Here is a 23,539-nt window from a genome sequence, read left to right on the forward strand (position 1 = left end):
GTGTGTTGAACGTTGACCCACATGCTTTTGACAAGTCCCTTTCCCTGTCAATGCAGATACATGTGTAAAACGAAATGTTACAACTCATGTAATAAGTTCAAATAAGATGTTCTATGCATTACGGCTTAACAACAACAAAACGACTCCATTTACAATAAAAAAACCAATGCTCCTTACTAACATCCAAGGCCCTGCTCAGTTCGTTCCATTCCAAAACTACATAGTGCAATAACATTTCAGCGTTTTCGTTCGAACTCTAGTTCTTATCTCAACAATCTACATCTTGTAATGTACATCCCACAACTGCAAATAAAAGGTTAAGCCTGCCTTCACCAACCGTACACAACTTGTGAAAGTTAAACTTCTAGAAGATTTTGCAGACCATTCAACCAAACATGGTCAGCTTGAAGAACCATCTAACAAACAGTGATCCCAGATTAACTTCAGGTTGTCTTCAAGCAATTCAAACACACGGCTTTCGTCGACTATTTGCTTCTGCATTTTTGGTAAGAGAATGTAAATCATTTCAATTATTTCAGCAGTAAAGCGGCAATTCAGAAAACAAAACAGAATGGCGAATCCATTCAACAATGAAAAGGCACTGCACTTTTTGTTTGTATTTCTGTGGCACATGCAAGTTGACGAACTATTCACTAAATTCTTTTTTGACAAAATTATTTTTGGATGGTTTGTACCCAACTAGAGCCAAAACCATAGTTGAATCAATGGTAAGTTTGTCTTACTCTAGCTATCTTGGATGAAATGGTTCCCAATTCGGTGGATAAATCACTAAGTGGATGCAGGATACAAGAGTCCAAGCTTTTGCTAAGAATACTACTACATGGTTTCTTTTTCTTTTTTTGATAAGGTAAGATTTTACCTATAATATGGTTTCGAGCAACACCAAACCAACATTAATGTTTCATGCAGTCACATCCTAAATTAGAAAACATAAAAATAAAATGAGAGACGTAATTGCTTGTCAGAAAAAAGAAAACCTACTCGTAACTGGGATATAACTCCAGGCATTTTCAGGAAAATCTCCCGTGTAACCTCACCAATCGAAGATCTGAAATCAAATCGATCTGCATGCCGAAGCTTAACCCTAATTGATGAATTTCTATACGATTTTGAAGTTGTGTGACCGATAGCAATAACAGCATATCGACCACCAGAAGAAATCTTGCCAAAGGGCCATCTCAAGCCACCCTGAACTTCTGAATCCATAATGGCGGAACCAATAAGATCTTTAATTTCATTAATCTCCTCATCCTGAAAAATGCGAAGAAGCATCACAGAAAGAAGCATCTTTAACTATACATATAGCATTAGTGGGGTTCTTTCAGTTTAAACAGTGCAGGAGTCCTGATGAGAAGATGAAAAGTAAAGTGCAAATGAAAACACATTCTCCCATTTAAAAATCACGTAGTATAAGCCCAATTCATCAAGAAGCTACGGACCTAGTATTAGACACGGCGAACTGAAGATATATTAAGGGACCTCAATTGACAATAAAAAGAAACTCTACATACAGGGTGTGTAAAAGCCTTCAAGTATTATTAACCCAATAATAACTACGTTCGGACCCCAAAGCAAATCAAGTTTATCAAGAAACCACCCTAAGGGGTCGTTTGGTAGCTGATTAAGAGACCATTTATTCATGTATTATTCTCTACATAAACTAATACAATGTTTGATAGCTAGAAAAGAAATACCTTATTCATATGTTAAGTTTTACATACTTATACCGCGTTTGGTAGCTAGTTAGGAAATAAGTTATTTATTTATAAAATTAGTACGGCGTTTGGTTTGCAATTTAGAAACTCGCATAACTAATACATGTATAAGCTATGAGGGAATCTATATATTATTTTATGCGGGGTAGAATATGGAATAACTAATACATGAATAAAAAGTTTAAATGTCAATATTACCCTTATCACTTCCCACTTAAATACTTTCCTTTTCTAAACAAATATTTTTATATAATTTTTAATGTAATATTTTAATATTTTGTAAAAAAATATAATATTTTAATTTTAATTGTAAACAAATATTTTAATTTTTAAAAGTATATAATATTTATTAACTTTTAATATAACAAACCAACATTCAAAGAAATAATTTATGCATAACTACAACATAACTAATACCTGCATTAATACCTACATTACTAATACTTGCATAACTAAGGGTATAGGCCTAAGAAGAATATCTTTATTTCTATTTTTGTCTGCCTTTTTCTTTTACTTTTCCTTTTATCTGGTTTCCATCATTCCTCATTGTATAGCAATGCTTCATATCTACTCCATTCCAGCAACTAGAAAACACCAAAATGCATCTCTAGAGATCAATCCAAAATGCTATCAGCTTTACTGTTCTATTTTTTCATTTTCATTAAGAAACAGTTAACCCTCAAAGCCACAAAAAAGAAGAAAAACAAGACATTTTTCACCTAGGAGTATTTGAATGGAGTTGCTTGCAAATAGTGTTTAGAAAATATAAATACAGACATCAGGCAGACCTTACACATATGAGCTATGACATAACAAAGGTAAAAGAATGTAAGGAAATAACCATTAAATAGAGAACTTAGAGACCTTAAAAACATAAATCCATTCTAGAAGGAAAGACAGAAATATTACTATTAAATATGGAAGAAATAACTTACAGATAAAGCCATCTTGATTTTCTTGGTATATAGAATTAACCTTAGGTCTGAACTCTTTCCGAGACAGCTCATGTCTGCAACCATGTGGCGTACTCTGTTCAACTCAATCTTAAAGAAAAGGTGGCAATGTCAAAAAATAGTCAGAGAAATACACTGCAAGAGTAAAGCATGCAAAACATATACGTAAGAGGCGATAAATATGTTAATGACAATAATAATTGTTGTTAAACTAAAGATGAAAAAGAGAACTAAGAAGTTAGTTAGGAATCTTAGAAGAAATTATAGGTATAAAAGGTTCAGAGTATTAGATTATGCTACATCAGGAAGCAGCAGGAGCTAAGTACTAACCTTATAGAGCTGAATCTTTTTCTGATCTTTTGACACAGTACATTTGCAGGAAACAGTTGATTCAGGCCTCAACTTATCAGAAAGCTACAAAACAAAAGGATAGAGAGCTCAAAGAAACAACACAGTAGGACAAAGACATTTTTAGAAGCTTGAAAGTCATACCTTAATGTAGTATAATTCTTTCCGTTGCACATATTCTAGCCCGAGTTTCTCCCCTACTCGATTTTCTATGTAACTCATATATGAAGGAGGAACATCCGTATGGAAAGATCTTTTCATTTCTCTCAAAGTAGTCTCAATCAATGAGTTAGTTTTTAGCGATTCTTTACAAGCTGAAGAAATCCTGCATCACAAAGAATTTGAGAAGGATTTTGAAACACGCATCGCATACGAACGACCTAACAAAACAATGCTTCAAACACAACAAATTAAGCAGCGTGATACATATAACATATGAGGCATTACATATAATATAACTATTTATACATAAAAATGATACCCTATCTTGTGCCATTCTATGTCCCAATTTAAAGGATAACGCCAAGTGTCCATTCAATGTAGTAGTATCTTTGTGATCTTTTAACGTTGTAGGTCCAGGTGCGATTAGAAGGCATTGAAGACATATTAAGTAACTAAAAGTGCGCTTTATCCAACAGCTTAACCTTTTAGATGCGGCCACACACTGCAACATGGTGTCAGAGTAGAAAAAGATCTTGGGTTCAAGTCTCGCTAGAACTCATCATCAAAAGGGATCTTTACGTGCTTATCCCATGACACAATTACTACCCAACTACAAAATATCTTTGTTAATTGGTCGTCTATAAAAAATATTACACTTAAGCTAATGGTTGAATTGTTAGTCTATACTCTTCATCAACGTTTTCTTTTTATTTTGACATTCAGCTAAGCAGATTTCCTTTGTGGATGTCGGATAATATTAGGGAACAAAAAACATTCAGCCACGCATCATCCTAATTGCACTTGATTTTTATTTACTCTAGATTCCCCATGATAGGAATTGCTTAAATATTTCCCAGCTTTCATTATCAAGCTATTTTATTTGTCTCGGTCTGAAAGGGGAAGAATTCGAGGGTACTGAACTAGGAGAAACAGCCACCCTATTTTTTATATGGGATTTTGGCCGTGTAATACACTATAAATTTTGAATTCAAATGACACATTGTCGTTCAGAGCAGAAAAGATTCCAAGTATTAAAATTTCCTAATTAACAGAACGATAAAGCATAATTCCTGTTTAGCTACAGAATCTATGTGACGCTAACCTGTTTTTTAGTAGTAGATAAAGCACAACATGTGACCAAATGAAGAAGACTGACCCGTAAAAGAGAACTTTTCCAAAACGGGCAACTACAGAGGGCTTTACTTGTGCCATATCAGCTTCCTCCATTTCACGCTTCATATGTTGAAATGACAAAAGTAGGTCCTGCTTCACATTTGCAGCAACGAAAAGCCATGGTGTATCTATAAGCTCATTTGTTCCTTCACTGCAACCTGAAAAGTATACCTATAGATGAAGATCCTGAACTAAGATCTAAAAAATAGAAATACAAAAACTGAAATCCACAAAATCAGACAAAGGATTTTAGAGATATACACCACTAAACTAGAAAGCCCAGTACAAACAAAGGTGGTCATAACAATATAAACAACACTATAATGAAAGCAGGTATACGCACCTTCATATACTTTACTACTTGGTCCTGTTACACATGGCAGTAGTAAGGTAATTAGTCAAGGTGAGAAAGTGTAGTTGGGATTCTTTTAGCTTTATGTTAAATCCCCACTGGATACGACAGACATTATAGGAAATGCATCGGCTTCTCTACCAATTACTACAAATCAGGGGAAAATGTCATACATTGACTACTCCCAATTACTTAAAAAAAAAAAAAAAATCTTCTTGCAGTTGTGACTATCTCCTCGACAATAAATACTCACTCCCAATGTTTACATAAAGCAATTTAACCTTAATAGTTAAATATTAAGGTAATAATTAACATGGTTAAGTGATAAGGAGTTCAATATGGATTTACCTAGGTCAATTTATGGCTAATCAATAAAGGATTTATCTTCGAAGCCCATTGAAAAGGCAATGCAAGAGAAGTCATACAAATATGTAGGGGCGGGCGTTCGGGCCGTCGAATTGGATATGAAGAATTCGGTTTGGATTTTCGGTTCTCGAATTGAAGAAATTACGATCTTAATCCAATTCAAATAAGCTCGAATCGGATTGGATATTTTAAGTTCGGTTTCAGGTTAATCGGTTTTGATTTTTGATCCCTAAAGGCATGCTTATTAAGAACGAAATTATGTGCTCCGGTTTCCAAGTTATATGTCTTAACATAATGTGAAACCAAATATGTGGATTCAACAAAAAGTTGGTATCACTAAACCAAAAGGTATTAAGTCCTACTTTACAAGCTATAGTGTATTTAATTTGGTAGAAAATTCTATCTTGGACTTACTATTATAATGGGTAGGGCTATAGGATACTAATCTATTGGACCTTTGGACTAATTAGTATTGGGACATGTTATATGGGTAGGGCTAAATATAAGGTATAAAAAAATTGGATTTTCGGATATCCAAAAATTTGAAATGCTAAATCCGGTATCCAACCCCAAATTTTTAAAAATTTAAAAAATAAAATCCGAAGTCCAATCCATAATCCAAACCAAATATCTAAAAAATTCAAATTTCGGATTGGCCCACACTACGCCCACCCCTACAAATATGGTTGAATCTTTGGATGCCCTAAAAAAGATTTGAGGTGCTCGGAATTTGTGTTCAAAAGACAAATATATGTTGCTTTTATTGATGGTGTAAATTGGCTGTGGTAAGTTTACATTAAGGAAAACAGAAAGACGCCTTAAAACTTAGGATAAAAAGAGGTAGCTTTATAAGATGATCTTTTTTTCCGTTTATGTTTCCGGAATATTAGTTTTTCCAAGGTTTTCTCAGAAATATTAGGTCAACCAAATTTAATTTCATCCGTATAGAAGTTGTAGCTCACGTTCAAGAAGTTGCATCGCATTCCCCACATTGTTTGTACCCATCTAGTATAGCCGATAATATGGGAGAAAACACTCTGTAGGTACAGCCACTCGAGCATAAAACTACAAACGGAAAAGGGCCAAAATTACCCTGAACTTTGGGAAATAGTTCATCCATACCCTTCGTTATACTTTAGGGCTAATTATACCGCTTCTGCAGTTATCTTTATGGGGTCAATTATACCCTTATGTCTAACAGCTGCCACGTGGCATCATCCCAGCCCTTCAAAATTATTTTTCCCTCAAATAATTTTTTACCCACTAAAATAACTCAACCCGACTCGAATTTTTTTTTTTCCAGCCAAAGTGATACGGACCCAACCCATTACCCCTTGGTTGGAAAAAAAAAATATATATCGGGTCGGGTTGGATTATTTTAGTGGATAAAAAATTATTTGAGGGAAAAATAATTTTGAAGGGCTGGGATGATGCCACGTGGCAGCTGTTAGACATAAGGGTATAATTGACCCCATAGTATAACTAAAGGGTATTATTGGCCTTAAAGTATAACGAAGGGTATGGATGAACTATTTCCCAAAGTTCAGGGGTAATTTTGGCCCTTTTCCGAACTACAAATGATTAATGAAGCATTTGTCAAGTACAGTAAAACTTGTTTGGATGGTTGTTACACATGGAATTGTATTATATTGTACTGTATTGTTTTGATGAATGTAACATTTGAATATATTGTATCGTTTCCCGTTGGCACATAATGTCACACATGATCAGCAATCTAAAGTAATTCTACGATACAATGCAATAGACAACAACCATCCAAACAAGCTACTCCCTCCGTCCCCTTTTTGGCCTGTCCCAAAAAAGAGTGAAGTTTTCCAATTCGAACATGATAAGTTTACGACCATAAGCATCTTTAATTTATGACCACAAGATTAAAAAATCATTTTCTTTCTTTCTTAAATTCCATGCTCTGTCAAACACACTTAAATTGGGACGGAGAGAGTATTAGTAGAAGCAAAACGACATATCACTACTCTTCTACAGAAAGAAGTAGAAAGTAGGTGGTACACCTTGAGTTAAAAACAAAGACAGGGGTTTTTGGCCTGATCTTAGCTCAAAGGAGTCAACTGGAACAGGTTGGAGGGTCACAAGAGACGAAAATCGAGAATCATCAGCCAAGCCAACGGAGAACCATCTCAAGACGGCATCATCAGTGTAAACGACGTTGCTTGTGCGAAAAATCTTGTCCTTTTTTCTCTTGTGATGATCCCAAAACGAATTGAGATTTACTTTTTTCCTGAAGCTACCAGGTATTAGAGACTCCGGTGCAGGAGTTGGTTCCAACGGCGGCGAACCCTTTGTTTGCCTCTTGTGCGGAGGAATGTAAGCCATGCAGTGCAGAGTATGATCACTTGCTTTGTCTAGTCTTACTTTCCCTTCACTCTCCAATAATAAGCCATTGTGTATTCTTACTTTCCCTTTTGTGTCCCAGAAGAAAAAGACTGTCTCCTCTTTCTTATACACTAAGTTTCCCAATTTTAAGATTCTACTCGCTCCATCTCAAATTGTTTACTAAAATAATTATCTTAAATTATTTATTGTCTTAAAATTCATTATATCCCAGTTTGATAACACATAAATAAAACAAATATTTTAATGAATAGGAATTATAACTTAGACCAATAAAGTAGGTCAAATGCCCCTCTTAATTAATTCCATGTCTAAGTTATAAATAAAGATTGTGATCACTTGCTGTGCACTTTTGTGAAAGGTGATCAGTTGCTCGGTTTGTGTGATCATGGAACATTTTGGCGCTATACTTACGTAGAACCGCTAGAATATAGAAAGTCAAAAATACTTCTAATAATTTAGTCAATTACATTGTAAAAAAATAGCTCAAAACTTATATTGCAAAGCTTTAATCCATATATATCAATATACACTCATATACAATATTATAACCATATACACTCATATACAATATTATAACCCATATGCACTCATATATAATATTATAACTCATATACAATATGATACAATATTCCCATATACTCATATACACCCATATACAATATTATACATCTAGATTTAGGTAATTTCTAATCAGACCTGAGCCACCGCAGGGAGGAGGCGGCCAGATCTGAGCCACCGAAAAATTGGCGTCGTCGGAGAAATTATGTTACTCCTTAATCACTAAAACAACAAAATAATGGAAAAACCTTGTGTTTGCGAGCGAAATCTTCAAGCTGAGACCGAAAAGTAGCAAGCTGCTCTTTCATAAGATCTGTTCTCAATTCCGCCACATTTTCACCTAACGATCGATATTAATCCTTTAATGATGATCGCAAAACAAAATTTAGACTATTAAACAACTAAAACATACTAAATCTTTTTATTTTAAAAAAGTGAAAATAAGTAAATTTAGGTCACGAACCGTAGTTGCGGCGGAGTTCTGCAAACCTCCGATTCCCGGTCCTCCAGATCTAGATCTCTCTGTCTTTTTCGATGGTGCCGGCACCGTCGTTGGGATGGCGGCGAAGCGAAGAAGAGAGAGGAGGGAAGAGGATGGAGTGGGTGGAGAGAGAGAGGAAGGAGGAGGGAGTGGGTCATTTTTTGAAAGATTTAGCAAAATGGGTCAATTTTGGTTGCATTGCTACCCTAATTGACATAGGGTATAATTTTCTCTTATATTAAGTGCCCGTTTGGCCTAGTTTTCACTTTCTAGAAAAGTGTTTGAATATTGTTACAATGTTTCGGAATTCGAAAAATTCTAAAAAGTTGTTTTCACAATTTCATCTCAAATTACTCACAAAAATTTAAAAACAATTTCAATTTGTATTTATGTCCAAACACAACGTCAATTTCCAAATACTCCCTTCGTCCCATATTACTTGTCCACTTTATCTTTTACATGCCCTTAAAGAACTCATAAATAGAAGTGTATTTTTACTAACCCTTATCTCTCTCAAATTAATTGCACGATAATCAATATTGGTTACTTTAAAAAAGAATTATTGTTAACGGCAAAGTAGAAAAAATTTAATTAATTCTATCTTGATTTTATATGAACAAGTAATTTGACACGGATAATTATAGTAATGTGGACAACTAATATGAGACGGAGGGAGTATGATTTTCAACTTAAAAACAAATACTACTTCCTTTTTCCAAATTTATGTCCAAACGCCCACTAAATATCTAGATTCCCAAAATGAGCATTCACATTATTTTTCTCTGGGTTAAAACACACACCGATGACCTTTGAGCTTCTGCCAATTACACAGTTCTACACTGGTTCATTGAATTAGGAGTATTAGATTTGATTTAATTTTAAAAGCCAAAGAGCCTTTACATATATATATATATATATATATATATATATATATATAATTAAAGCTGGAAATGAAAACGGTGAGGTGGCACTTTCTAAGGCCAAAAATTATATTTCTTTTTTCTCCTGTCTTTTTTTTTTTTTTTTTGGCCTTTTTCCCTTACTTTTCGGTTTTTCTCTTATATGATTTGAAGGTAAAATATTTAGAAAGACCACAACCATTATTAACCAATTAAACGGACAACTAATACATGTTAATTTCTATTCCATCTTTCAACCGTTTATTGCTCATTTCATGTTCATGTGCTAATCATTTTAATCTCCAATTAAAGTGAATAATTAGTCTATTAATGTCCATGCTTTTTAATCTTCTTCTGAAGTCGTTGTATTTCCTCAAAGTTTTCGTTCATTTGTCACTACAATGCTTCAGTCTTGAAGATGAATCTAAAAGCCTAAGATTTTTAATTTTTTTATTTGCTCTCTATGTATGTATTGTAGAGTTTTAGTTGTCAAATAAATCATCTTATTTGTTTTGATTTATTATGTATTAAACTGGAAATGGATGATGGATGATGTATTATGTACCTACAGTGATTATTTTTGGAGCGTAGCCATACGTTAATTGTCGACAGAGAAGTTAAAGTAAGAATGATGATCATGAACAATATTTTGAAGACCGATTTTTTATTTAACACTCGGCACGGATTACTTTTTTCTTATTCTATTCCTTCTTTTACATAAATATTATCTGAGTTTTCTGAAATTTTTTGTTTATTTACTTATATGTATTTCTGTAGGGAACCACGCAATTTTAGTGGGTTGACATAATCACTAGCAAAGATTAGAGCTACGTACTTTGTATACTTTGAAATCAGTGGAATCGAATTTGTTTATAATATAAGTGACTTGAGATTCATCAAGATTGGACCAATGTAAGTGCGCGTTTATCTAAAGAGACCACAAAGGATGTCTGAATAAGTTTTTTTTTTTTAAAAAAATAAGTGCCACTAAGTGAAACTTAGTGGTTGATATTTTATTAAATAAATAAATAAGTACTTATCAAAGAAAAGGAAAAAGAAAACAAAAAAAAAAACATCTGAAAAGCCGAACGGCAAAATAGAAAAGAGTAAAGTTGCCTAATTCCTTCTAACCAGAACCAAACGGACTTCCTAAAACAACTCTCTGATGTCTCGAAACTTCCGATCTACCAGGAGGTCGTCGGAGATGGAAGTGATGGCGGTTATCTAAAAATCATTAACATCTCGATGATTTCAGACCCAGCATCACTTCAAACCGTCAGAATCACACGAACTCATCTCTAATCTGAGCTATATCCAGGTACCAAATTCATCTTTTCTGGCAAACTTTCACTTTATTCGCACCTACTGAGCTCTCACCTGGTGCAGTGAAAATCTAGCAGAGGAGTAACCAACTCCGAAGAAGATGAAGCTCGTCCCAAAACAGAGGCCCGATTTGAGATTCATTCATGCTTGCTATCTGAAGGAAAAGTGTAAACACGGTAACAGCTTCATTTTCTCTGTAAATAGCCTCTTATAGTATAAAACTTGTAGATCTGGGCTGTTAGTCCTTTGTGACTGAGAAATCAGTTGTTGGTACTGTCGTTGATGACGTAGAGATATAGTTTTCAATCATTACTAGAGCTTCAGTGGAATGAGCCTAAACTAATACCACCACTGAAGCCTTTGTAATAATTGAATCCATTATCTCTTACATTTCTGCTTGATTGTTGTTATTCCCTGCTTGATAATTGTTATTCCTTGCTGCTCTGATTCTGAGATTAGGGATTTGTTGTTTCTCCACATTGACGATTTTCCTAGCTGCACTAGGCAGTTCAGAAAAACTATTAAAACTTGTTGTACCTGCAAAATCAAAAGCTAAGTTAGTTAAAAAATCAGCCAGCTTATTTCCTTCTCTAAACACATGTTGCACTGTCACATTGTTTTCCTCCATCATAAATCTTATTCTGTCAACTAATGTGGCAATACACCATGGTGCTTTCCATTCTTTGTTCAACACATTCCTTATTAGCATAGAATCAGTTTCAACAACCACTGGTAGAATCTTCTTAGTTACACAAAAATGTAAACCTTCCATTACTGCCCTTGCTTCAGCAATTACATTGGTCGTCATCTCTATTTCCTTGCATTGTGAAAACACCAAGTCTCCTTTCCAATCCCTTACACAGAAACCATATGAACTGGGACCAGGGTTCCTTCTTGATGCCCCATCAGTATTGCATTTATAACATCTCTCACTAGGAAAAGTCCAATATACAATTCTAGTAGAAACCAGAGACTTGTAACCTCCTAAGAACCTCACCAACTCTGGCCAAAGAAAAGGGATGTTCTTTAACCATGGATACCTAGCTTTAGCTAAATAAAACAAATTATTATTTACTTCATGTACCACTCTCTTCAAACTCACATTACCTTCATGTCTGATTGCATTTCTTCTTTTCCATAATTCCCAAGTTATCATAGTGGGAACTGCCTGAAGAATTGGCTTAAGCTTGTTCCCACAATCTGCTTCCCACCATGTTCTGATAACTTGGTGTATTTGGATAAGATTTACGTGCAATCCTACAGCATTCATGAAAAAGTTCCATACTTCCTTTGCAAAATTGCCTGTCACAAAAAGATGATGAATTGTTTCTTCTTCCTGAGAATTAGAGCAACAATAACATCTAGAGGCCACATGTATTCTCATTCTTTTCAATTGATCATCATTGGAAGTTTAAATTTCCATAATCTCCACAGGAAAAATGATAACTTAAAAGGAATCCCAGTAATCCACAAATTTTTGTAATCATGTTGCTTTGTATCTCTATGCCTAAGCATATTCCAAGCACTATTTATTGTGAATTTTCCTGTGGTAGTTGGCATCCACCATGGCCTATCCCAGTATCCCTGTAACTGTTCAATATGGATATCTGATTTAATGAAATCCACAATATCAACTGGAAAAGTTTCTTGTAACACTTCTTCCTTCCATCTTCCTTCTTGAATTAATCCTGCCACTTCCTCCAATTCTTCATTAATTGGAAAATCAGATGGAACCACATAATTTAATGCCCCCAGTTTCATCCAATTCTCATACCATACATTTGTTGATCCTGCTTTAATTTCCCACCAAATTTCATGTTCTACTTCTTCCCTTAATTCAAGCATCTTCTTCCACACCTGTGTTCCCCCTTTCCACTGTACCAAAGTAGGGATTTCCTTTTTACAGTATTTGTTCCACATATAATTTGACCAAAGTGAGCTTGTAGTCCTAAACCTCCACCACAATTTGGCAAATAGAGCATTTGAAATATTAAACAGGGATTTGAAACCCAATCCTCCTTCTTGAGTTGGTAAACATATATTCTGCCAAGCAGACCAATGTTTACTTTTTTCATCTTCCTTAATACTCCAAAAATACTTTGCAAATATTTTATGAAGTTCATTTAAAACACACTTTGGAGGTGCCAAAACTGAAAGTAAGTGTATTGGCAGGCTTTGCAATACACTTTTGATCAAAACAACCTTTCCCCCAAATGATAACAACTTACCTTTCCATGACAATATTCTCCCTTTCACCGTCTTTATAAGATCAGAAAAGAAAATTTTCTTCTTCCTAGCATGAGTGATGGGACAACCCAAATAGGTAAAAGGAAACTGACCTTTGGCAAAGCCTGTAATGGTACCCACTGATTGGATTAGCTCATTGCTGACCTTAGAATACATATAATATGAACTTTTGGCTTTGTTAATGAGCTATCCAGATGACTGCTCATATTTCCTAAAAACCTCCATGATACTCTTTAGAGATTCTGGGTCTGCCGATGCAAAAATAATTGTATCATCAGCATATGCTAGATGATTAAGAGGATTAGTCCATTTAGGCATCCCAAACCCTATGTAACTCCTGTCTTCAAATAAAGAATTTAGGGCTCTTGACAACACTTCAGCAGATAAAAGAAACAGAGATGGAGATAGAGGATCCCCCTACTTCACTCCTCTAGTTGATTGGAAAAAATCTGTAGGCTAACCATTAACTAAAACAGTGTACCAGTTATATGCAACCAATCTCCAAATTATGTTGATGTAGCGTTCAGCAAACCCCATTTTTCTCAAAACATGCATAAGATATTTCCAAGATACCCTATCATATGCTTTAGCCATATCTAATTTTATGACCACATTAGCAGGCTTACCTCTTAGTCTGATATTTGAAACTATTTCTTGGGTGAGAAGAATGTTTTCAAATATACTTCTCCCTTTAACAAAACTTGACTGGTTTGCTGAAATCAAAGTAGGCAACACACTTTCCAACCTATCATGAACTACCCTTGAAATCACTTTGTTAATAAAGTTAGACAGACTAATAGGTCTTAAGTCTAAAAAACTTTGAACAGTATGCTTCTTTGGTATTAGAACTAGGTTGGTGTGAGTGAAGGATTTTGGTAGTATTTCCCCATCAAAGAAAGCTAGGACTATGGCATGAACATCATCTCCAACTATATCCTAGCACTTCTGATAGAAAATTCCTGTAAACCCATCTGGTCCACTGGTGCTATCCCCATTAAGTTCAAAAACTGCCTGTTTTACTTCTTCCTTTGTTGGGTATATGCATAAAGTCATGTTCCGCTCATGTGAAATCATACTGGGGACATGATTCAGTAATAAATTAACATCTGCATCATCTTCTTGTGAGAAATGATGTTTAAAGAATTTAACAGCTTCTGCACAAATTAGTTCCTTGGATTCCAACCAGTTGCCATTGTTATCCAGAATTCTGTTTATCTGCAATCTTCTCCTCTTCCCATTTACATGATTATGGAAAAATTTGGTATTTCTATCTCCTTTAGTGTACCAAGAAAAACCATCCTTTTGCTTCCATCGCTCTTCCAAGCTGAGGTAGTTTTTCAGTTCTGCCTGTGCCTTTTGAAGATGATCCTGTTTGTGATATTAGGGTCCTCCTCAAATAACTATTCCTTCACCTTTACAACCTCCTCCCTGATGGCCAGCTGTTGAAATATATCACCATAGGTTTCTCTGCTCCATGTGGTTAAAATTCCTTTAAGATTTTAAAGTTTTTGCTTAAAAACCAAATAAGGAGATCCAACAAAATCTATCTTCCAATTCTCCTGTACTACTTCTTCAAAAGAAGAATGCTTCACCCAGAAATTCAAGAACCTAAAGGGTTTAAGAACATTAGTTACTTTTTCTCCGCAAGATAGAACCAAAGGAGCATGATCTGATCCTGTATTTATAAGATGTTCCACCTCAATTTGAGGAAAAATTCCTTGAAAAGAAGGGTTTGCTAGAATCCTGTCCAACCTTTTAAAAATGCAATCATCAGCTGCCCTGCCATTCCACCATGTAAATGGGCTTCCTTTAAAGCCCAGATCAAAAAGTTCACATGAATTGATACAAAAAGCAAAGTCTTTGCACTCATTTAAAGTAACTGGAAAACCCCCTAATTTTTCCTCCTCTGAAATAATAACATTAAAATCTCCCCCAACCATCCATGGTAGCTTCATTCGTCCTGCCAAATGGTATAAATCCTCCCATAATCTTTGCCTCTCCCCATCATCACATTTAGCATAGACAAAAGTGGTTATAATGTCTTTGCTAATATCTGGATGATTCAATCTCAAAGTAACTTGTTGATTAGTGTTCATGATGATATCCCACTGAACTGCCTCATCTACAAAAACCCATATCTTCCCATTTTGATTTGCAATAGCAGATGCCATTCCCAGTTTTCTCTTATACTTCTCAAGATGTCTACAGTTTTGAAAAGGTTCCATTAGAGCAATAATAAAATACTTGTATTGTCTTTGTAACATGATGAGTCTTTGAAAAGCCTGTTGTGTATTCACTGATCTAATATTCCAAACTAAAGCTTTCAACATCATTTGGATTTTGTAGAAGTAGATCTCTTTGGCAAGAGCCTTTTGGCTTGTGGATTCTCCTGGTTCTTTGGTTTCTCCTGATTCTTTTGATTTTTAAGGCTTTTTGTCAACACTTTTGGAGATATATCAGCTTCCCTTGGAATCTTTTTGAGCATGCTTGCCTCTATTTCAGTTCCTGTATCCCCCTCAAGATTGTTTAGTTTCCCTAATGCCACCTTCATCTCCTCTGTTGTGACCCTATGTGCAACAATATCTTGTAACCTTGCTCTTCTTTGTTTTCTGAACAAGTATTTTCTTGTAAGAGACTACAATTTTTTATGTTTTAAGTTTTGAGTTTCTTTCATTCCCTATTTTCTGAATTTTCTTGAGAGTATTAATCAGGCTTGAATTTTTGTTTCTATAGCTTGTAATAGCTTATATTTGAGTAATTGTACTCAATATTAATTTGTTTTGACGCGCTACTACTATTTTTTTAAGATTATTTAGACATAAAGTTGTACTACATAAAACAATTCAATTTTACTGTTTCAGATTGATAAAGTTGATTTTTTACTTTTTGAATTTTCTGCGTACCTAGAGTAAAAGAACATTAAGTCCTTCAAAATTTCAGTATCCTCTCATTATTTATGCAATTTTAATTAATTAAGCTTGAATAGATTTGGTAATATAAAATTTGTTAGTTATCTGCTTTTATATTTCAATTGTTTTGTGTTTATATTTTCGAAAAGTAAAATTTAGTTGACTTGGTCGTATACATGACAAACACTTCTACTTTGTTATACCCCGCGTTTGATACACTGAGTTTCGCCATAAGACAGCCGACGTGAAATTAGTAAGTAAGGATGTTGTCAAGGTTATAATAAGATTCTACATGAATATTCCACATATGCGGGAGTTTAAGTTGTGTACAGCAAATATCGGAAGTTGGGAGGCGAAAGAAACTAGAAAAATCTGAGTTCTGCAGCAGAGTAATTCGACGGTCAAGTCGACGGACCGTCTACTGGTCGACGAGTCATCGACCTTCCCGTCGAAAAACTCTGAGAGATTCAAATGCTCCCGCAGGTCGACGGTGGCGAGTCGACGAACCATCGACCCAGCCGTCGAACTGCAGGAAGTGGAAAGTTTTCTCTCTCATATAAATAAAAGTCCCACGACTTGGATCATTTATTTTCCTCAAAAATCAGACCTTTCTAGACCCTTCAAGTTCTCTCTACACTCTCCACTCATCCATACACTTCTTAAGCCAAATTCAAGTGAAAATCAAGCCTTGGAACCCTAAGATAGCTCATCAGTCATGATGATCTTTGTTCTTAATTAAATTTTATCGTGGTTTTGGTTCAAAACAAGATTGGGGGAGTTAGGTTTCTTCAAGATTAAGGTATGTTCTCTCTTTCTTTCTTATGTTGAGTTGATTTGGAGATTAATAAGTCATAAAGATGAAGGAAATTGTGGTAGAAAAGGCTATGGGACATGGTGTTGGAGTTGTTGGTTGTGAATGAAATTTGAAATGAAGTTTTGGATTGTTTTAGGTGCAAATTGCATATATTTTTCCTAAATATGGAAACTATTGATGTTGTTATTGTTATTGGGAGTTGTTTTGTAATTTGGTGGAAGTCGATAAAATTGGGGAAGTGTTGCCCAAATTCCGCTAGCTCGTTAGTTACACTAGTTTGAACTTAAGAGTGTTTTCAAGACTTAACCTTAGCATGAATCCTCTTGAATGTAGATTTGTGAGCTTGGGAGGAGAACGTTAAGTAATTAAGGAGACGTAAAGGTATGTTAAGGCTAACCCTTTCTTTCTAAAGGCATGATTTCCTTATTGTGAACCCATCCATGATATCCATAATGTCCTATTTCCTAGAAATGTAGAAGCTCATGATTCTCAAAGTTCTCATGATATTGTTGATTTTGTTTATCGTCGTTGATCTCATCTTATGATAGTTGACCTCTAAGGAAAGATATAGTGATAATGATGATCCCATAATGGTAATCGGAGGTTCACCGACCTTATGTCACTCCGATAGAATTGTAATGCTTCCTTTGGATCCTCATGTATGCCATATATGTATATTTAGCTATTTTCCGACACCGAGCCTATGCGGTCGGGTATGATAACTATTGTGCACACCACTGCAGTTGGGTACGGACAACACCGAGCCCTGTTACGGCTAGGTACGGATAACACCGAGTCTTATTATGGCCGGGTACAGACGACACCGAGCCTATATGGCCGGGTATGGTATCATTATATGTATATGTATGGAATTTTTCCTTTAGAGAAAGGTTAGGTATGTATGACAGTCGTCTTAAGAGGTACTATGAGGCACAAATTGTTCTATTTATTTTATGCTATCTTCATGCTGCCATCATGTTACTATTCATGCCTTACATATTCAGTACATTGTTTGTACTTACGTCCTTTTGCTTGTGGATCTTTGCGTTCATGCCCGCAGTGTCACAACCCAACTAGAGGGCCATGACGGGCACCCGGAGCTAACACACCGAACACCTTTAAACATATATCTCATAATCATTTATGGGTGGACCATAAAGATAGCTCATAGATATCATAATCTGTAAGGATATATACCACAATATAATGACACATCTCTATATAATCTTCAACAATTATGCCCATCGTCACCAGTCGACAAGGCTACTAAAATATTATACAACAATATGAACCAGTAGGGTTATGAAACATCTAACAGTACACACATGACTACGAGCCTCTACTGTGACCATCAGGACCAATATCAAATAGACAGCAGCTCTGAAATAAGTGGAGTGCTCCTGAGAACCCGCTGATAAAGCACCTACGGATCAAGTCCACCTACCTGTCTACCTGCGGGCATGAACGCAGCGTCTACAAGAAAGGACGTCAGTACGAATAGTGCACTGAGTGTGTAAGGCATGAATAATAACATGATTAAAGCACGAAGAATAGCTTAAGATAAAAGAACCATTTATATCTCATAATACCTTTTAAAACATTCGTCATACTCATTTACCTTTTTTCTAGAAGAAATACTTCTTACATCCACATGCTTACACATGCAATAACTTAAAATACAATACAACATCGTACCTGGCCATATAGGCTCGGTATTATCCGTACTCGGCCCTTTGGGGACTCGGTGGTATCCGTACCCGGCCTTTTCGGGACTTGGTAGTATCCGTACCACCCCTTTGGAGACTCGATAGTATCTGTACCCGCCCCTTTCGGGACTCGATCACGCATGACTATATATATACATACATAAGAGTACATAAATAAAAGCACATCATCATCATCATTATCATTATCACTACATCTTTTCTTAGAGGATCAACTATCGTAAGATGAGATCAATAGTGTCATGAGAGTATTAAGAACGATGAACTTGGATAGCATTAGAAATGGAATTATCATCATCGTTATATCTCACCTCGAAGGAACAAGTATTATGAGGTCAGATCAACAACAATGGATAAAATCAAGGAAATCATGAAATAAGCTCAATAATCTCATAATAGCATTAAAATCATAAGCTTTGGAATATCTAGAAATGGAATCATCATCATCATGTTCATCATAGAAAACATCTTATATGGAGTATCATAAGAAGCTTTTAAGAATCATGAACTTCTAACTTTTGAGAATAAGAATGTTATGGAAAACATGTGTGGATTCATAAAGAAAGAATCATGCCCTTATAAAGAAAGGGACTAGCCTTAACATACCTTTTCGGTCGCCTTAACTTTAACTATTTAACGCTTATCCTCCTAAGCTCGTAAATCTACATTCAAGAGAATTCATATTATTGTTAGGCTTGTCGTCATATGCTTGTCTTAAGCCCTCAAATTAATTCCTTTTAAAATCTGCCGAAATTCGGGCAACATCTCCCCTGTTTATATCCCTAGCCCGAAATCACAATACCAACAAAAAAACAACAATAGCAGTACTAATATCAACAACATCATCATTAATACCAAAATATTCCATAAAACATCCCATATGATGTTTTTCAACATGCAACAACAATATACACTTTCTTTCTTCCCAATCAAGGAGCATAATCTCATCAACACACCAACAACATTAGATACCATCCATATACATGTAAATCAGCCCAACCACATGGCCACAACATGCTCAAAGCAGTCCATAAACACAACAACTACAACACAACACTTTATGACCTTTCCTCCATAACTATTTTCACTTTTAAGACTTGCTAAACCTTCAAACCAACTCAACATAAGAGATAGGATGAAGAACATACCTTATACTTGAAGAAATTTAGCCACACCAACTTTCTTCATGACCAAACTCACCACAACATCAAGTAGAAGCAAGAACAATCACCTTTCATGGACAAGTTTGGTGTAATCTTGTTAAATTCTTGATTTAATGGGCTATAAATGTTTGGGGGATGTGTTAGGAGATTTCTAGAACTCATGGGAGTGTAAAAAATGCTGAAAAAATGAGGTTGTTGGGGTTTTTATACCCCTTGAAAGTCGGTGGAACCGACTTTTCCAAGTGGGACCCACGGAAGCCATTTGGCAGTTTGGAGGGTTATCTTAAAATGGCCATAACTCCTTACTCCGATGTTATTTTGATGAGCGATTTGTTTCGTTGGAAACTAGACTCGACGAAATTCATTTTAGGATTTTGAAACACTTTAAAACTCCTAATATACCTGGAGATATACGTTGACCCAAAATTCTGTCCAAAATTCTGCCAACTTTTTTTTAAATTTTCGACAAACTTATTTCTTTCGATTGCTTGGTCCTGGAAGCTTCCGAAACTCTCCATACATGATATTTATCATTAATCATACTTGATAATGGTCATGTCCTTTGGTTCCAAGGTTGTCCTTTTCAGTTACGACTTATGAGATCGTAATTCATCCTGTGCTTTATTGTTACGTACTTCCCATGGCTTGTACCTCCCAAATGTCATGGGACGTCTCCGATACTCCATTAATACGGTGAAGTACGTGACATGATAATGCTCTTAAAGGGCAAGGTCTAACATCCCCCCCCCCCCCTTTAGAAACATTCGTCCTCAAATGTTGTAGCTTGTGAGCTTACGATGCTATCATTTTTTCTTGAAATGGTTGTCCTTCTTTAGTTGTTGATCTCCATGATCTTATACTATGGGATCATTAGTCTTCTTTCATAGTCCCTTAACTCTCTGTCAAACTCACCTATTAATTTCATATCCTCGTGTCCTCATGTATGTAACCAGTGGTCAACTGATATCCAGCTATCGTCTTGTTCTCATTAAGGTGGTCTCGGCTGATGATCGCTACGGCTCTCTGATGATCTTGCGAATATTCTTAATTGTTGAACTCTTTTGCCTTGCTTCTTATTTCTCTACTAGTGGACAAACTCTCTTGTTCAAATATGGCACCCTTCCTTGCTTGCTTCTTTGGTGCTATTTTAGATTATCCCCTTTTGTACTAGTCGCCAACATATACATTCCATATCATCTCCTTTAATTCCTTGGTTGGACCCCCTTTAATTCATCACAATATCCTCATAGTTCCACCTATGGTAGCGCCCCGATGATTTGCAATAGCATTTCCTAGCTGATGACTTATTATTCTCAGTGATTATTTTACTTCAGATTGTCCATCCCGACATCCTTTCATAATCGATTCACAACAACAACCTCAACACAATCCCTCATATACGTGCATATAATACGTCCTCATCATTATTATTATTATCCCTCGTAGTAGAATTATACTCGTAACATACTAATAATCCCAGCTCAAGCTAATTTACAACTCAGAATATTATCAAATTCATATTTGAAAATTTCCTCCAAATTCCTCTCCTCAGATCTTTACATAATTACAATATAAACTCATAAACATGGGACTAAGATAAAATCTTACTTAATCGTAATTTCCTTCCAATACGAATATGCTTCCCTCCTTAAGTCCTTGGATCTCTTATACCGGTGACTAATTAAGACTTAAACTAACCTCTATTCTTCTTCGGCTCCTTATCGTCGTCCTTGCACCATTCTGTTAGCCATTTCATCATGGATATTGACCTTTCTTCTTCATCATAAATCATGCGATAGAGCCATGATATGAGAATTTTCCCTTTCTTAATCGTGCATTATGTTTTCAGCGATGCCTGTGAAAAGAAAAGCTACAACAGCCCAGAAAGGCAAAACAGTGGCAGGTAGGAGGACTGAGCGGGTACCGCCAATAGATATAGAGGAAGACGAGTCTCAGAATGAGGTTCCATCTTGGTCCTCTCATACTCCCAACACCCCGAGTTCCTCCAAATTTTCGGTATGCCTCGGCGAGGAAAGATGAAAGGCCATCCATTTGCGCGCCCGGCTAGTCACCACTGTGCCCGGCTGACAAGGTACGGGTCATGGTGATAGAGTTTGTTAGTGCGAGTAACAGATTTCAGAAGAAGGTTTGAACCCTCCAAAATTCTTTGGTCAAAATTGGATGAGGATCACAGTATTTCATAGATGGAATATTGAGAACATTGCGGGTAATACATGCTTCGGATGTTGAGTCGGTAGAGTTGGCCTCCTATAGATTACAGCATGTTGTGGTTCATTGGTATGCTGTTTGGATGTCTTCTAGAGGAGTTAACGTAGCTCCACCGATATGGCAAGAGTTTGTAGATGCTTTCCTCTAATACTATTTGCCGCCAGAGGTTCGACGGGCCAGAGCTGATAGGTTCTTGAATCTTAGACAAGGGAATATGAGTGCCCTAGAGTATAGCCTTCGTTTTAATTCTTTGGCCAGGTATGCTCCAGCCATGGTAGCTGATATGGGAGATCACATACACCGGTTTATGAATGGTTTGGGGCCACATTTGATTGATGATTGTTTGACGGCCTCACTTCAGAAAGGTATGGATATTTCTCGTATTCAGGACATGCCCAGAATTTGGAAGAGTGGCAGCAACAGTGGAGGAGTAAGCGTGAGCACGATAGGGGTTATAGTAAGAGAACTAGATCCTCAGGTCCAGGTAGTGATTTTAAACGAGGTTAGAGGCAGCAGTATTTGAGGGACTCAGGCCATTCAGCGGTTAGTGCACCTCCACGATTTGCTGGCCAGAGATTTGATCATCCTATTTACTCTGGACCGGGTCAGAGTTTCAAAGCTTCGGGTTCTCAATATAGGGGTGATTCAGGCCAGATGAGGCCGCCTTTACCATGATGCACTCAGTGTGGTAAGCTACATTGGGGACAATGCCGATTAGGTTTAGACGTTTGGTATACTTGTGTTTAGCCAGGCCATATTATGCGTGAGTGTCCATTTCAAGATGGTAGAAGTATGGTTCGGCCCGCGGGGGTCGTTAAGGCGGTGTCCCCGTCATATGTACGCCCTCCGGGGCAAAGCTCACGGACACCGGCGAACAGTGGTAAAGGGTGGCAGAGGAGCGTACGATTCGGTGGTCCTCGCATCGTATCCATACGCCGGACGACGACAGGATCTTGAGTCTTCCCCCGATGTTATCACAGGTACATTATCAGTATCTTCTCATGACGTTTATGTATTGATTGATCCAGGTTCTACATTTTCATATGTTACTCCTTATGTTGTCGGTCGATTTGGGGTGAAACCTGAGTCAATTATACCTTTTGAAGTGTCTACACCCGTTAGTGACCCAGTGATAGCTAGTTGGATATATAGAAATTGTGTGGTTATAGTCTGTGATCGTCGTACTAAGGCAGATCTGATTGAGCTAAATATGGTAGATTTTGATGTCATTATGGGATGGATTGGTTGGCTTCTTGTTATGCAAATGTCGATTGTAGAACGAAGATGGTTCGTTTCCAGTTTCCAAGAGAGCCACCATTAGAATGGAAGGGTAATAAAGCATCGCCGAGAGGTAGGTTTATTTCCTATCTCAAGGCAAGAAAGATGATTATTAAGGGATGTATTTATCATCTACTTCGAGTTCAGGATACGGAGGCAAATCCACCAACTCTTCAATCTATTCCAGTAGTAAATGAGTTTCCAGATGTATTCCCGGACGAGCTTCTAGGTCTTCTACCAAAACGGGAGATTAACTTTGTTATTAATGTGCTACCGGATACTAAGCCAATATCTATTCCGCCGTATAGAATGGCTTCTGCAGAATTGAGGGAATTGAAGGAGCAATTGAAGAATTTGCTTAAGGGGTTAAAAGCCTGTTCGTCCGGGGGGGGGCCCCCATTATTTGTAAAAAAAATGGGTCTTTGGGAAAATGTATTTGAATAAGGACAAA

The 23,539-nt window shown here is 36.3% G+C and overlaps 2 protein-coding genes across 2 annotated transcripts; both read right to left on the reverse strand.

Moving 5' to 3' along the window:
• Nucleotides 1-61: 61 nt before the first annotated feature.
• LOC132059565 (uncharacterized) lies at nt 62-7,550 on the reverse strand. Its single transcript, XM_059452205.1, has 7 exons — nt 7,121-7,550; nt 4,356-4,530; nt 3,182-3,362; nt 3,020-3,103; nt 2,672-2,779; nt 1,003-1,272; nt 62-495 (listed from the first exon to the last, which is right to left on the reverse strand). The coding sequence occupies exons 1-7, from the start codon at nt 7,440-7,442 to the stop codon at nt 400-402; spliced, it is 1,236 nt and encodes a 411-aa protein (XP_059308188.1). The 5' UTR covers nt 7,443-7,550; the 3' UTR covers nt 62-399.
• Nucleotides 7,551-13,907: 6,357 nt separating this feature from the next.
• Nucleotides 13,908-15,196, reverse strand: LOC132061235 (uncharacterized). Its single transcript, XM_059454085.1, has 2 exons — nt 14,492-15,196; nt 13,908-14,339 (listed from the first exon to the last, which is right to left on the reverse strand). The coding sequence occupies exons 1-2, from the start codon at nt 15,194-15,196 to the stop codon at nt 13,908-13,910; spliced, it is 1,137 nt and encodes a 378-aa protein (XP_059310068.1).
• Nucleotides 15,197-23,539: the final 8,343 nt, after the last annotated feature.

Source organism: Lycium ferocissimum, chromosome 6 (assembly GCF_029784015.1).
Source record: "Lycium ferocissimum isolate CSIRO_LF1 chromosome 6, AGI_CSIRO_Lferr_CH_V1, whole genome shotgun sequence".
Classification (NCBI taxonomy): Eukaryota; Viridiplantae; Streptophyta; class Magnoliopsida; order Solanales; family Solanaceae; genus Lycium; species Lycium ferocissimum.